At 34.8% G+C, this 16,978-nt stretch overlaps 1 protein-coding gene across 5 annotated transcripts in view; it reads left to right on the top strand.

The window, feature by feature from the left end:
• Positions 1 to 16,978, top strand: part of Mbnl3 (muscleblind like splicing regulator 3) — a 100,617-nt gene that overhangs the window by 29,098 nt on the left and 54,541 nt on the right. For all 5 annotated transcript variants that reach the window (XM_063246430.1, XM_063246431.1, XM_013144410.3 and 2 more), the window contains exon 2: positions 8,388 to 9,201. In XM_063246430.1, the coding sequence (XP_063102500.1) occupies positions 9,025 to 9,201 (177 nt within the window). In that variant the 5' untranslated portion in view covers positions 8,388 to 9,024. The remainder of the gene's footprint in view (positions 1 to 8,387; positions 9,202 to 16,978) is intronic.

Here is a 16,978-nt window from a genome sequence, read left to right as displayed (position 1 = left end):
AGAAGATCACAGCTAGAGATAACAGGAATATGCCCAAGGAACATAGGCAAGGAATGGGCCCAGCAGGTTCCTAGTGATAGTCTATTTTGTTCTAGCCGTCAGTAACTTTTGCAGGCCTAAACATGTTTCTTTTTTAGTGGAGAGTATATAAGATCTGAATTCCTAAAATCATATCATTCAGCCACTAATATTTTCTTGTGGAAAATTTGTTAGAAATGTTGAAAATGAAATGGAAACAAGACAGGTCTTATCCATGTTTGTACATGAAGCATCTCGTTATGTGGTCCCCAAATTAGTCCTTAATAGGTGTTTGGTGAATAAATTTATGAAAAATTAATTATGAATACCTAGTAATGCTATGAATTCAATCATTGGAAGTAAGCCATCTACTCCAGAGAGTTTCAGGGCTTGCATTTACTTGGCTGCAAATCATGAGATAGACTTCATCTTTCAGGATTGCTTCCAACTTAAAGATTCTCGAAATATTTATCTTTTCTAAATTAGTCTGATTTAACTTTTGGTATACCTGGGAACCTGAATTGTGTTTTTTAGTGACTAATAGTGGAAAAGCTGCTTTGTGGCTTGCAGATTGACTACTTATAGTGGAGCAAGTGCTGTAGTACATAATAGTTGACAGTACCATTTGTAATTGGACCTTGAAAATTTAAGCTCGGCTTCATTCATGTCAATATGTGTTGAAAAAGTTTGTGTTTGCTTAGAACTCTTATGATTTTTTTTGTCAGATTATTTTTTGTTTGAGACAAGGTGTTGTTCTGTAGATCTGGCTGGCCTTGAACTCATTATGTAGTATAGGCTGCCCTGGAATTCAGGGTAATCCTCCTGCCTCAGCCACTTGATTACGGGGAGTACAGGGATGCTCCACCACTCCTGGCTTGTGGGATTATATGGTTACTTTAAACAGAATCAAAACATTTTCCTCTCCATGTATATAGTGAATTTTATGACTGTCAAATTTTATCATTTAAATCATTCATTACTTGTCATATAAGATGATATTACGTTAACCTTAAATTCCTTACCACTCCTATTACTGTACGCTCAGGATTTTAAGTTGATGAGTGTAATATGGGAGCCACAGTATGGGAGTTCATCTGCTTGGTTAGATAGTCTCTTCTCCTCAGTATAAATGTAAATGCTGTCTTTAACCTAGTGTTTAATATTCTCTTTTGTTTCCTCTTTTTTGCTTGCCCATTTAGGGTGAGTAGATTTTTTGAAATGATTTTTAATCTACAGGTATCTTGTTGCGTGATGTGTATATTGGTATTTACTTGATATACAGACTACCTTGCTTGTTTGATTTCGGCATTTCCCTTGAGTTTTATTTTCAGGTCCCTGCTTGCCTTAAAAGCTCTTACTCAGAGCTTGTTCTCAAATCCCCTTATGACAACATCACTTTTAAAAGTTTTTATTCTCTGTGTGATTTGCATACTATAGATTTTGATAGAATTTTCTTATGATATCTAAATCTTGGTTCAAAATTTTCACTTTAATTTGGATAGCCATTTTTTCAGGAGAGAAATTTTGTGACTGAAGGAGGTACTATTTTTAATAGCCTTCATGCTTCCCTTCGGGCAGCTGAATACCAGATTTCTGGTCAACACATACCTTCAAAAAGTGATTATAACACCAATGTATTGAACATTTTATAAGTTATTTGCCAGACATGCAAGCAATTCAGTGTCATCTTGGTTCCCTGGAAGTAGAGTCATAAGTGTTGGTATAATAATTATAGGAAGCTTGGAAAAATTGACCACCAGAGTGCTTTTTATTGGTGCCACTGACTATATTATGATTTCTGAGAAACAATGTTTAAAAAAACAATGCAAGTGTTTGGTGGCAAGTCTAGAATTGGAGTTTATGAAAGAGATTTCATTTTAAAATTAGACTTTAATATTGTTCCTTAATAATAAGAACTGTATAAGGTTTGGGGCATGATTGAATAAGAAAATATACATTACTTACTTTAGTATCTCCCATAGAATTAGAGCTCAATAAATGTGAACTATTATTAACAACTATAAATACTGATTAGGTAAGCAAGATATTGGCTCTTGAATAATTGTAAAATGTACTGAGCAAGGCATATTTGTCTTCTTCATTGTGTTTTAGTGATTATTTTGTGACCCCTGAACTCATTCTTGAAGTCTTAATAAAATTTCTAGTATCCCAATTGATTAAAAATTAATACAGAGACTATTTTAAGTGGTGTCTGTCTATCCTGTCTGAAGAATAGTGGGATAAATAAACTCTAAAGGTAGAAAACAGAAAACAAACAGGACAAAATCAAGTATTTGTTTAACAGGAGAAATGTGCCACATTTTAGTTTCGGCTGGCAACAGACTGTGGCCAGCAAGGTCAGATCATTATAGAGGGATAAACTGAACCTGAGTCTAATAGATTTAAGAAAGTAAAGAGAATCAGGAAAAGCATGACAGAAAACAGAGTCTGAAATTTGGAGAAACTATTGTAGGAAGACAGTTGGAACAAAACCCTGAATGCAAAGGTATTCTTTGAAACCGGAAGTGTGTCATCTGAAAGAGGGTGTCGAGAAAGTTGAATTGAAATTAATGTAAGACACAGGCTCATGGAGGCAAGTAAATTCTTAGAATCACAGAATCAAAGAATAGCCTTCCCCTAGGAATTGGAAACTGCAGAAGGCACCCTTCTGTTTTTTTAGGAGAATGAAGATTCTTTCATTGCCAGGAATTAAACTCCCAAAAGTGATCTGTCTTTTGAGTTGTCAGTGAAAGAAAATGAGCCAGGATGGTTGGGTTAAACTTTTGGTAATCTGAACACAGATTGTCAAGATATTTGATATAATGAAATTAGATCATGAGTTCTTAATGTGTACACTAAAAATTTCAGACATTTTAGCCAAGTAAATGAACCTTTCCAGGCTTCTGTTCAAAGTTAAAGTAATCAATAGGTTACTTTATCCTTCACTGACTTTGTTAACTCTGTTGGGAGCTTACTTAGAGTTCTTTTGGAGTGTTTCCAATATTTGATGTGTACCTGACATATTTGATGTGTTTTGAAAACCTGATGTGTGGATTTACCTTGCATGTGTTGCAAAAGTAAGCAAGTTATTTCCACATGTATTGAGGTAAAGCACAGTTGAAAGTGATGAATTTCTCTCTCTCTCTCTCTCTCTCTCTCTCTCTCTCTCTCTCTCTCTCGCTGTTTCTGCTAGTGATGAAACCCACAGCTCTGCTCATGTTAGGCAAGTGCAATTCTACTAAACAACATTCTCTGTCTCCCCAATTTTCCAGTTATTATTAAATATTAATATTGAATTACTAGGTGTAAAATGTTGCTCTCCTCATGGTTAATGAAATCTTTCTTCTTGCCAGCTCTCCTCTAAATGGCGGTTTGTATTTTGGAAGTTTTGTAACCTTTCCTTTGAGACTTGTTGAAATTGACCTTGGGAGATAGAAGAGAACAATTCTATCTGGGCCGTTGGCTATTGTGATTGTATTATAGTCATACACTCTTCTTCAGTGTTAGCAAGGACATTGAGTACTTGTCCAGAATTCATTTGAAAGATGTTCAAAAGCCAGCCTATTTTTATAGGTCCTCCAAAATTTTCTATAAAGAAAGGCCTATGTTTTTCAATCTAGCATAAATCATACTGAAATATTGAGACAAGAGTAGCATTCTTGTTTCAGGAGGCTTTAAAGATGGATAATTTCATAAGTATATGAAGATTTGTAGACAGAGAATTTAAAGTTCCATCTTGTCTCTGCTCTTCCCTAAAGTAGCTGATGTTTCCATGAACTCCAGTCAGTTGATCTCTAGATTGGTCATGTATGTGGTATGAATGTAGAATAATGGCTCTACAAGCAAAGACTTCAACTGAAAAGGTTACAGTGCTCATTCATATTTCCTAGAAAACTCAATTTTCATAAGCCCCCTTTAAGCCTGCTAGAAGGTTTTCATTTAGTCTTTGAAATCCTGGTGCATTTGGGAATCTCCCAACATTTTGTTTTTTTTCTTTCTTTCATCTTGTTTCATAAGTGCTCCTAACAAAGAGTGAGTGATTAGTATTGACACTGAAAATCTGAATTTATTGGCTATGATTCAAACAATGAATTCAAAAAGTTAGCCCTCCTGGGTATAGCAATGAATTCCTCATGTCACTAAATCACTAGGTGCCACCTCAGTTTTCCTGCCTAATAGACATCCTCATGTGACTCACATGTTTGACTAAAGAGATATTTGGGAACTAGGGGATGTAGCTAAGTGTTCAAGCACCCTAATTAGCATATACAAGCCCCAGGTTTTAACCCCTAGCGCCCCCCCCCACACACATACATATGCGTGCATTCACGCACACACACACACACACACACGAACACACACACACACACCCCTACACATGTTAGAGAGTTGGACTGTTTCTAAATATTTAAAGGCTAAGCTGTAATAGCAGTGGATTGTTATTTTGCAATATGTGTGTGAGTGCCTGGGTTGGTATAGGGGGCAAGCATTGAATGTTCAACCAAATCTTGTCTGTGAATACTTTGGCCCTAAAATGTCAATTAAATATGTACCTTGGGAAGACCAACAATATTTTCATTTCACTGGGATGCTGGTTAGAACTTTATAGCAAGAATTTACAGGATGCCATTATAGTCAAAATTACTATCTAAATTTAGCTTCTGGCAGAAGCTTGTTGTCTAGCAAAATCTAACTGAACAAAACCCTGGTGGAAATTTCAGCTATGTTTTCAAAAAAGATTTCGTGTCAATATTAAGATTTTTTAAATATTTGAGTCAGCCCAGACTTTACAAATGCAGTCATGTGTCCTTGATGACTGAGTACATTGCTCCATAGATAGTTAGCAAAATGCAAACAAGAAGCTAAACTTGTTTGTCAGCCTACATTTTATGCTGGTTGCACTTGAACCACTGCCTAGCATGGCCTCACAGAGCCTGTGAAGTGGAGAGCAACACTCTGACCTTTACCCACTCCTCTTCACCTTTTTGTACTTTCAGGATATGGTACATGGGTGAACTTTACTCGGATTCTATGTTGTAAGCTCCCAAGGGTAGATCACTGTTAATATTCCACACACATGGCCAGAGTCTGCTTTGCTCACAGACTTTGGGAGAGGCTCCTGTTTCTATAACATATAAGTAGTCCTTATGCCATTCTCTAGGTTCCTCAGGAACTGCCCACATGTTCTTTCTGTTCCCAGGCTGAAGCTGCCATCCTCGGCAGTCCGTGTGTTCTTACCACCATGTATGCTACAACATGCTGTCTGATTTCCTTGTCTCTTGTTCTTTCCAAGAATGGTCTCTGCCCTTTTGCCCTACCAAGCTACATATTCTTTGAGGCCCACCTCTACTTTTTTCTTCTCCACTGCCTTGTCTACTCCAGGCCTTAGGAGCCTTCTCTTTTTAGAATTCTTATTGAATATGCTTTTAGTGTTGCTGAATTTTGCTTTTAATTTGTATATGTTGTTCTTCATTACCCAGTGAAATCTGGGGCTTTTGGGGGCCCAGGGGCAGTATCTTGAAGTTCTTCATATTCCAAGAGTCAAGTGTCCTAGGTCTGTGCAAACAGTCAGTCAACAATAAATGTTTGTTGGATGATATTTTTCCACATGAACATCTTAAGACCTCACTTACCTTGAGAGCAAATATTTGTCCAGTAGATTAAATCAGTGATGCCTGTGTTGATTTGTTTTTTGCTAAACCCCCATCCTCATTTGAAGGTCTGATTCAAAAGATAAAGATTCTGTCTTGTTTACTTTTATTTCTTCAGTACCTTCAATAGTGCCTTAGTTGTGTTATGTACTTATTACATATTTGTTGAATGAATTGTCAGCAAAATTATCTTGCATATATTGGATGCCATCAGTCTTGTGACACATTTTGTACTTCACTCATCTCAAATGCTTAAGGATTATAGGATTAGACTTGCCTAATATGTGAAACTCCTGCTTTTGTCTAGCTTAAATATAGTTTTGGTGAACAAACATCTTTTCATGGAGATTTCTGTCCCATGCACATAAGCAAGTACTATACTAATGACTATGTTTAGAATCCAGTTTTTAATTTGGTTTTATATTAAATTAGATTGGTTTAATAAGTTCAAATGGCATTTATCAGCAAGTTCCCAGAATTCTGTATATTATCAAAATAGGCAGATCTTTAAAAATGAACTCTTTTGACAAAACCAGGAGTATCCATTGCCACAGCTATGTTCAAAAGAGACACTGTGGCTCCTACCTTTTCTTCTATGATCATATGGCTGAACTGAGGTAGGTTATTTAACTTCTTGATGAAATAGAATGCTTTGATTTACCTGCTTTTCAAAAATGGTATATGACATTTATTATTCCAAGAGTATTGTGGAAAAAATGCAATAAAACTTTAAAAAGCTTAATAGAAAAGATCTACACCTAGGCAAGTAGCTGTATTTTTATGGCCATTTTATCAAACAGAAACTCGAGTTTTCTGTAGGATGCCTATGGAACCATTGTTTCCATATACTATGAAGAACGCCTCTCCGATGCTTTCCAGAATGTGTGGTGGTGATATGGCAACCCCAATATAGGAGGAAACAAAAACTTGAAACAAATTTGAAAACTGGTGAAGGTTTTTAAATCCTGTCACCTACCAATTCAAGTTGTGCAAATCAAATTACTTATCCTTTCTTCTATGCCCATTACTCCATCTGTAAGATGAGAACAGTAGTATGCTCTTCCAGAGGGATCTGGACAACAATAAGTGAGCGATATTTGCCTCAGTGACTCACTTCAGTGTGGGTTTATGAGTATTAAGTCTTTGTACTTGGTGTTCATTCGTGGGGAGTTAGAGGTTTGTGTTGAGGTCAGTACCTACTGCACCTTGCCCTTTTGGTCCCTCATGAAATAATTGACTCTTTTTCAATAGTAATGACTGGCCATTGGGTTTGCCAGAAAGGAACTAGAAAATTAGTGGTGGCAGATATTGTGGCAGTAAGAAAAGTGACAGCAGTTACCACCAACAGCACTGAAGAAGAGCTATACTTGTCAAGATGTTAATAACCCCAAGTCATTCCCCAGAGGCTAGCTTACCTTCAATATGTTTTAAGAAGGTAAATCTACTTATTATTCAATTTAGAAAGATTTTCATGGAGAATGACTCAGAGAATATGTTTTGTTCTTGAATAGATAAGATTTAAAATTTCCAGATAATTAATTTCCCAGTGATACCTGAAAAATCAATTGATAATGATTTTCTCTTGAATATAAAAAAATAAAGACTCTGTAAAGTTACTGAAAATATTGTTTAAAAGTAAAATATTTTCAATAATTTCCATACCGCTTTTTTGAAGCATTATCAATTAGTTGATGAGACTGATACTCAGAATTTACTTTTGCCTTAGTGTTATTTTGGTATGAGTTCATGTCATATGGCCTATAAATTAACTTTCATGGATCTTCTGAGTTGAGTTGCTTGACCCTGCTGTTGATATTGGGTTAAACTACAAACCCTAAAGCTGCAAAATATTTAATGAATTACAAAATGGGGCTTTCTCTCTTATTTATTTGTGTATGCTGAAATCTTCAAAGTCATTCCAGTTTGTCTTGATAGATACTAAGAAGCAGACCTGGGGGGAGGTGGGGGATACAATCCAGGTTCTTTACAACAAATTCTTTTTTATCTGAAGTACATTTTATACTTCCAGGTCTCCATCTTACCTCTTACGCAGTGAGTCTCCAGCTGGTCATGTCGTAACTGTTTCATGAGATTATTAATGATTACATTTCCAGTATATAAGCTGCCTCTTCAAACAATATAAATTCTCATAGCACTTTCGGATTACTAGATTTTGAAATGAGATAATCAAGCCTTTAACCATACCATAATAAGATTAGGTGAAAGATCATTGATAACCTCTAAAAACTGGGCACAAATAAGTGGACTGTAAATGCATAAGGGACTGTCATGTTAAACTATGCCATGGGTGGCAGACCTATGGCATGAGTGACACAGTTGGCTGTTTGTTGCCATTGAAAGCTCAAAAAGGTTCACCACCACTGATATGCCATTTTTCTGTACAGTGAACACAAAAATGAATTCCTGCCCTAAACAGAAAAAATATATACAATAATTTTTAAAACAGGATTATTGCTCAGTTTTGTAGTTTAAAAGTAAGTGTAAGCTGTTGTTTGCTTTTCCTATGTACAATTTTAGACTGGGAAATGCCCTCTTTATTGACAAGAGCTGACTCTAGATACTGTGTTGCACTGTCAGTATGTAGATGCTTCCTGCTTTAGATAGGAAATGATTACTTTTCTTTCTAAATCTAGAGTTTGAAAAGGAATCATTGTAGTATTGTAGCTAATTTTATTTATTTATTTATTTTTCTTGCAGGTTCTGAAAAGTGCCTTTTCTGAAAACTGCTTCTGGGATTCTACTCTAGAACTTTCTTTTCCAACCCCTCTGCCCATCATCCCCTTCCCTGCCCCTCATCCTCTAAGAAACCTGGTGTGCTTCTAGTTTACTGCATTTATTGTTTTATTTTTCTGTGATTCTCAGTTTCCTGAAACAGCCTCCCCTATCTTACTCTTTTTATTTAAGAAAAAAAAAAAGCTAGACAGGGAGAAAACTTTTTCTCCCTGGCCTGAGACCACTGAACAGTTTGAGGAGCCATCAGCAGCATATGCTTTTTGAAAACATCAATTAGGTGGTACAGAATTCTTCTGAAAGTTCACCGGTTATCTGAGCAAATTAACAAAATAAAACATCTCAACCTTTACAATTGCCTTCTTCAGAGTTGGTCTCTAATTAGCCTTTTGGTTATTCTGATACAACTTTGATTTTTGTGAGAGACTTTGTTTGACCAGATTAGATTTGACTTAAACGAAAACCTAAGTGCTAACAAATAGCCATTGCACCAAAGCAGCCTGCTATCTTTTTGCATTGAGCTCAGACTCATTTTTAATCCTCTCAAAATCAGTAGTGATATTGTCCTAAAAAGTGTGCACTTGATTTGCACTTTGCTCACAATATGACGGCTGTCAACCTTGCCCTGATTCGTGATGCCAAGTGGCTGACTTTAGAGGTCTGCAGAGAATTTCAGAGAGGAACATGCTCCCGAGGTGATGCAGACTGCAAGTTTGCTCATCCACCAAGAGCTTGCCATGTGGAAAATGGTCGTGTGATGGCCTGTTTTGATTCTCTAAAGGTAAGCACCATGTAAATGCATGGAATTTCAATTTGTTGATTTCTGTTTTTGAAATAAATTATGCTGTGAAATGAGTAAAATGTATGACAGCCTGAAATTGATAAACTTTGTTGTTTAAGGCAGGATATAGACTTTGTGGAACTACACCAGTCTAATCCCCGCTCCATCAAAGTGCACTTATAAAGATAGATACACTTCAAGAATAAAAAGTTTAGAATGTTTGTAGAGTGAGTGATTGAAACAGCCTTGTTATAGTTTATCTTTTGGTATACGATTTAGGTTTTGAATTCAGTTATCAAAATCTTTTTATAACATAGAGAATCCTTTCATTGAATTACGATATATATCATACTTAGCATGGATCAATCCACTGTCAGAAGATAAACAAATTCAGACTGAGAAAGTACCTGGAGAACATCGTATTATTCAGGAGGACAATTATACCATCTAGAACATTTTTAGTGAAAGTATATTTTCAAACATTAACTTACTACTCCATATATATTACTATAAAACTAAGTTTATTTAAATTTTCTTCTTGAACACCTGATTGACCAATTTAAGACTTGTGCATGAATTTGTAAAGAAAGTCCTATTGCTAAGATTGTAAAACTTGAATATTATGTAGTAGAGTATAAATAAAATATGTGGACATCTGAAGTATTATGGAGAAATGGAAATAAGTGTTTATAGTACAAGAAGATGCACTGGCTTTTATATTTCATACTTCATTCATATTCTTAAACTAAGGTTAAAGATGTACAAATTAAAACAGGTGCAAAATAGTAATGATTCTTGATTTAATTAAGAAGATTTTCTATGATGTAATTAACATTTTTTCAGAATGTATCAAAATGAGTTAAGCTTAAAAGAACTCTTTTGATTTATGATAGTATTTTACCTCTTCATGAGCAATTTTCCCTTGTTAACATTTTTATTTATGACTGAATTGGTTTGCATAATAGCTTTCTAAGAAAAACTTTTTCTCAAATTCTAAACTCAGGTTGAGTGTCCCTTTTCTGAAATTCTTAGGATCAGAAGTGTTTCAGCCATCAGAGCTTTTCATATTTTGAAATATTCCATAGAAACAATGAGATGTCTTGGAGATTGGACCGAAGTCTAACTATGAAGTTAATTTGTTTCATATACTCTTTGTACACATATTCTGAGTATGACTTTTTACAATATGTTAGTGTACCTACATTTTACTGTGACTTGTCAAGAAAGTCAGGTGTTAAATTTTCCACTTGCAGCATCATGCCAGTGTTCAAAAGGTTCCATTGTAGGAGAACTTGGGATTTTCAGATCAGGGATGATCAGCATTTACTTAAATAGATGAATTTATTTTTCCTGCCCAAGAGAGATTTAACCTCTATATGATGCCATATACTTTAGGTCAATGTTCCTATTTAAAGACAAAGAATTACCATAAAATAAATGCTTTGAAGAAAATAGTATAGAAGATGAATGTTTATAAAATGCATACTGCACTTTAAAGATTAGAAAATGTCTAGTTCAGAGACAAAATAGATAATGGCTAATGAATATATATGTCAGTTAATTATTTAGATAAATTTCTCACTGAATCTCATGTTTTTAAAAAATAATTTGTGCATGATGTTAATAACAATGACCAGTCATACAGGATAAAAAATATGCATAATCCCCACCTTGTCAAATTTTTAATCAAAATCTTAATATTTCAAATGCACAAAGCCTTTCAAATAAATACTTAATTTGCCATTTAGATAGCACATTATCAGAGTTTCGTCTCTGCACAGACACATTGTAGTTCTCTTTTGCATTATTTCTGATCTGTGATATGCATGAAAGCAATGCTAAGCTGAGGGTAATTGACCTATGAGGATTGAACTCCCGTCATAACTACAATCACAAAGGACATACCTTGATGATTGCTGCAGCATTTGCTACTTCTCTTGAGTTTGTATAATTGAAACACCATTGAAATTCATCTGTGTACTATTTCTTTCACGAGTGGTTAAATAACTAAAACAATCATTGGATGAGTTTTGGGCTGCAGCTTTTGTTTTCTGTTTTGCTTTATTTTTGTCAGGATTCCATTAGCATTGGGTACTCTACCAGATGATGATTCTTTGCCTTTATAATAGGTGCAATAGACACAGTGTCCTATACTCACCTCATAATGAAGAAATGTTAGGAAAATAAGAAGGGTGAGCCAGATAGCTGATTGTGCATTGTGCTAAAGTGTTGTGCTCATCTCTTCATGAATTTTAAGTATTGAGTGATGAAGGCTGCACCATCTTCAGATAGAAATCTAGAGTGCAGCGTGTAGGTTTATTTCCAGCTGCATAGGTGAGACTTGTGTCATGTTGCTATGCAGCTGTTTTCAACTCAGTTGTCTTGTCTGTTTGGCATAGTTTACTTCAAAAGTTCTATTCAAAGTACTTATGCCAATTTCTTGTTATTACAGTTTGTCATCTATCTAGGTTGATACTTTAGTGAACATCCCTTGGTTTTAACAAAGGTTGATCACTTTTAAAACTAAATCAATCTTGCAATTATTTTCAGAGATGAGTTAATCTGCTTCATTAATATCATGATGTCTTACAACTTTTCTCAAGGTTAGAAATAGCAGTTACCTGTTATTCAGAAAGGATATAAAGGCTATCATTATTCATTATGAAAGATCCAAACCCATCACATCTGCCTACTGTGCTCATCACTCTGGGTAGTTTTTTTGTTTTGTTTTGTTTTTGTTTTGTTTTGTTGTACCAGGGATCAAACTCATGACTGTGTGCTTGCCAGGCAGGTGCTGTGCCACTGAGCTATATCCCTGGCCCTACTTTGGGTAGTTTTATAATAATTATTTTCTGGTATATGTCATATACCAGACATAGAGCACAGTCATATCAAGCCATAAACATTTCTAAAAGATGGGAATGAGAAGAAGGCATATAAAATAACTTAACATTGTGTCCTCAAATATCATATATGATCACAACCATAAGACTATAGTGGCAAGTGAAATTTGTTGCATAGGCATGTGGATATGAATCTATCTTTGTAGCTAAAATTGGCCCTAGATACCAGTATACTCCCTGTTAGTATCACTAGTCTCAACAGTTCTCACTAGTTTAAAATTTGACTATTTTTCATTAAGTATTACTCTGCCTGATTACTGGAGAAAGGTTTACCAGAAATTAAACTCCTGGCAACATAATACCAATGGTTTTCAGATGCAGAGATTTAGCATCATTTATAACCTCCATCATAGAAGCCTAACTATACTACAGAGACACAGAGACAACACGTGTCACCCTGAGAGTCAGGATCTCTATCTTCTCACCACTGTCCCAAAAAAGGAATTATCCATCACAGTGACATTTTGAAACCTACTTTTGAAAGAAAAACATAGTTACAATTAGAAATCAAATAAACCTGTTTTGATAGTTCAGCCTCACTTTTTATTTTGAAATAACTTTAGATTTATAGAAGAGTTACAAAAACAGTGCTGCTAGTTCCTTTGTACTCTTCACCCAGATTCCCCTAATCTTAACAATTTACATACCATACATAGCACAGTTATCATCAGCAGAAAATTATGCTGTACAAAGCTCTGTGGTAAACCAAGGATTTTATTTGATTTTTCTTTTCTACCTAGCATCTTTTTTCTGTTATATAACCCAGTCTCCAATCCCACATTACATTTACTCATCATATTTTAGTCTCCTCTAATCTGTGATAATTCCTCGGCCTTTTCTTATCATGACCATGACACAAGCAAGAGGCATTCCACAGAAAATCTGATCTCATCCGAAGTGACATGGTCAAAGACATTAGGGAAAAAATTGGTGAAATTCAAATATGATCTCTAGTTAAAGAATCTTCTTCCTGGTTTTAGTAAATATGTTATGATTAACAGTACGGAAATCTGGGTGTAGGATATCTTAAGATGTGAGATACTATTTTTGCAATTTTTCTGTAAATACAAAATTATTTCAAAATAGAAATATTTTTATTGCTGGGAATTGAAGCCAGGGCTTTGCACATGATCTAACATTAGGCTGTACTCCTGGTCCCTCAAAATTGAGTATTTTTTTGAATGAGCCTTTAAAATCATATATCTCTTCTGAAATAAATATATAGGTAGTACTTTTTTTCTTTTTTATTCTTTAAAAATAACTTTGGCTATGGTGATAAGAAAAATCTGAAATCTATGCAATAACTAATCCTACAACTGCTTGGCAAAATTCAATAGTCAGATAATTCAATTCAGAAAGTGCCCATACCCATTATAACACTTCACAAATCTAGTAAATAATGTGGGATGTGAAATGTAGAAGGAAGACCATTTTGTTCATAAATTTTACAACTTACAGATGAGGAGAATGAAAAGCCAATGAGGGGAAATCATTTACCCAAAGGCACATTAAATTAAGGTTCATTGATAGTAATTTGAACAGTTTGTTTTAAAAAAGACAAGCTAGCAAGGATGATTTTAATTTTTAGATAGTTACCTTTGTGATTCCAAGCTAGGCTTAAACACTGAGTATCAAAGTTGTATCTGTTCCTTTGCCCCTTCTTATTCCCAAACACTGTGTTGCTGTGTTTGCTAGCCAGAATTGGGAATTATTATTGCACAATTCTTCTGAAGTCAGATTTTGTAAAATGTCCGGCCAGCTAGAGAAGTGTTTGACACAGAGCAGCTGAAAATATTGCAGTAGAGTTCAGCCCTATAATGTATCAAATAATTTGTTTTGTAAGATAACTTGGAATCTACTGTTTTGCTCAATTCTAAAATGTTGTTTTATGAGATCATAGTTCGAGGTCATTTCTCTCCCCACTGTGAAGCCAAGATGAAATTGGATGTCTGGTAAGAATGAACTTAGGAGAGGGGCAGGGATGTATCCCCTTACTGCAGTGTGACTGTTCTATCCACGTTAAGTGAGAGAGATTTGAAAACCTGGAATTGGAAGTATATGTCAACTCATTTTGTTTGGAGGAAAATTACACTTTAGGGAAGTATATACCTGAACCTTCTTGGTCATTGATTAGACCTCTATCTCTTAGCATAGATGTATGAAATCATGGTAAATATTGTCCTTATGCCTGATTTTTGTGAAATTAAATGTAAGGTAATTCTGTGCGTCTAGAAATTCCTGTCACTTATTTCCTGCTTATTGTGTCCTATGAGCTTTCTGCTCATTCTTGAGGTACGCTGTTTTCCCTCTAGTGTAGCATGTCATTTGATCCTTTACTTACAGGGTTATATATAATATATATAATATATGTATTATGGCTACAGAAATCTTAGGTATCTCTTTTCTCATTATCTCTAAATAATCCCTCCATTGTCTTCTGTACTTCTTCCATTATGTAATTTGTCTTCAGTTTCTTAAATTTTTAATCCAGCTTAGGTTTTGTAAGTTTTTATTTCTGTGCCTTTGGTTCTCACCCCAGTGTTGTTTTAATGCTAGCTATAACTAAAAGTTTAAGTCATGTTTTCTGTTATCTTTCTTGGTTATGTTTTTTAAAAGACAATACATGGTTCCACTTGTTTATCAAACTTTTATTTTTGAAGTGATATCCTCAATGTAGTCCTAATTGTGTTGCCTTTGATGTTGTAGTAAATCATTTTTCCATATCTTGTTCGTGATGAGTTTGTGTAATATTGCTTAAAGTCTGAATTGTTATTTAGTTAAATAGTGCTATTGTACCCATATGTTAGAAACAGCTTCAAATGTATAAATTGGTCAGAAGCATTTAAATATAGGCCTTAATTTAGATGGTTTTTGAATTGTAAATAGGAATTTCCTTGGTTGCAGCTCAATTTTTTTTTTTTTTTTTTTTTTTTTTTTTTTTTTTTTTTTTTTTTTTACCAAATGGATACTGTTAGAAAAGAAATTAGCCTTTGCTGTTGTGCATATTCTTATGGGGAGATGGTGAACAGTGAAGGCAATTTATACACTGTGAACACTATTCATAAATTTGAAAATCTACAGTCCATGGTAACCTAATTGTGTTAAATATGATAAAGTCTCTGAACTAATAGGTCTTACATGTCAGCTATGATTTGCCAGTAGTAATGTTCTAACTTCTGTCTTTAACATGCAAAACTGCAAACAGAAAACCTTTTTTCTCTGTGACTTTTAACTTTTTATTCATCTTTTGTATGCCTCTAGATACACAGAATTGACCTATATCCATATCTTAGTCAGAGCTCTCGTTTGAAGACTACATTGTTACATTGTCGTAAAGCCTTTGTTTGTTCTCCTCTTTGTGAAAGATAGCAACACTAAAGTAACAGTTGGAGAATTTTTAATATCTCTGTGAATTCTGATGTTATTTTAAAGATTTGACAAATACCTATCCCAGGAGTTGTTTTTCTATTAAGAGTTATGCTTATCATATACCATACTTTAGTAAACACAAATTTTTCTAACCTTTATAAAAAATACATAGGTAGTTTCTGTGATTTCCCAGTTATTTTATTTTTTGTGTAACCAACGAAAAGCATCCTGTAGAGAAACAAATTACATCTTTAACGTAACTGACAACATTTAGACCCATGTCCCTCTTCATTCTGCCAGTACCCACTGCAGGGAGGATTTCATTTTGGAGCATTATCTTATTTTTCAAAGAAGCCTGAGAAGAATGGATAAATGCACCTTTCTTGGGTAAACAGATATAATTGCTGAAATATTTGGAAAGAGTATAGGTGAGTGGCATAAATGTTGCATTGTGTGACTTTGAGTAAGTCACCAGACCTGCTATCTCTGTTTCTCTTTGTACAAGGACAAGCAGCAAGACTCAATTTATAGGACTATTGTCATACTTTGCTACCAGGATGTTTATAAAGGCCAGAGTTTACTTAATGCTGGCAGTCCTGTTAAATCCATCAAGAGTTCTATATACACTCAGTTATCCAAAGAAATGATGCATTCAACGAACATTTTTTTGAAACTTACTGCTGTTAGACACTGAGTTCATTATTATGCAGAATACACAGTTGTGGAAGATGTGGTTTCTGTCCAAATTCTTAACATGATGTTGCCTATGTAGTGTGTGGTAAGCAAGGTCTACACTGACAGTTTGTAGAGCTCAAGAGGGAGGACAGGGACTGCGATTACATCCACCTCTAGAAGTTAAAATGCAGTCATGGTAGAGGTACAATTTGAAGTATTCTTTGAAGAAGAGATGGAAAGATATTTCTGGCAGAGGGGACAAGCTGAACAAGGATTATAGAGGATATCGATACATTTGAGGAGTTGAGTCTTAAGTACAGCTGGCTGAAGTATGGAGTTTGAGTTACATAGCAGAGGGCCTAGACGTTACTGAGGAGTTTGGATTTTGTAGCTAGAGGAAATCTAGCCACTTTTGAGCAGAAAAATGGCAGCATCAGCCTATGTAAAAACTTTTGCTGTGTTAAAAAAGATAGGACCTTTTAGAAAGCTATTGGAGTGCTGAAGGCAGGGCATTATAAAGTTGTGAATAGATAGTTTCAGTGGAAAAGAAAGTCACTAATAGAGCTGATACGTTAGGATATTTGAGTCCTTTTCCCTTTTATAAGGCTTTACATTTTTTGCTGAATGGCTACTGTTAAAAATGATTTTAAAACAATCAATGAGAATAGTTAGAAATTTTCAGGCGTTCTTTTGTACAATAATGTTTGGCATTGAATTTTAAAACAGATTATGAGCTTACAAATCTAAGTGTTTTAGAAAGCATGATTATTCCCAATAAGATCAGAGTCAAGTACAATATTGTATTCACCACAAAAGGGTTTGGTGAAAAA

The sequence above is a fragment of the Cavia porcellus genome, unplaced genomic scaffold, assembly GCF_034190915.1.
Source record: "Cavia porcellus strain 051 isolate PalLab524CR breed Dunkin Hartley unplaced genomic scaffold, mCavPor4.1 scaffold_3, whole genome shotgun sequence".
Lineage (NCBI taxonomy): Eukaryota > Metazoa > Chordata > Mammalia > Rodentia > Caviidae > Cavia > Cavia porcellus.
Note: the sequence above shows the minus strand (reverse complement) of the source record. Positions and strands in the feature narration are given on the sequence as shown.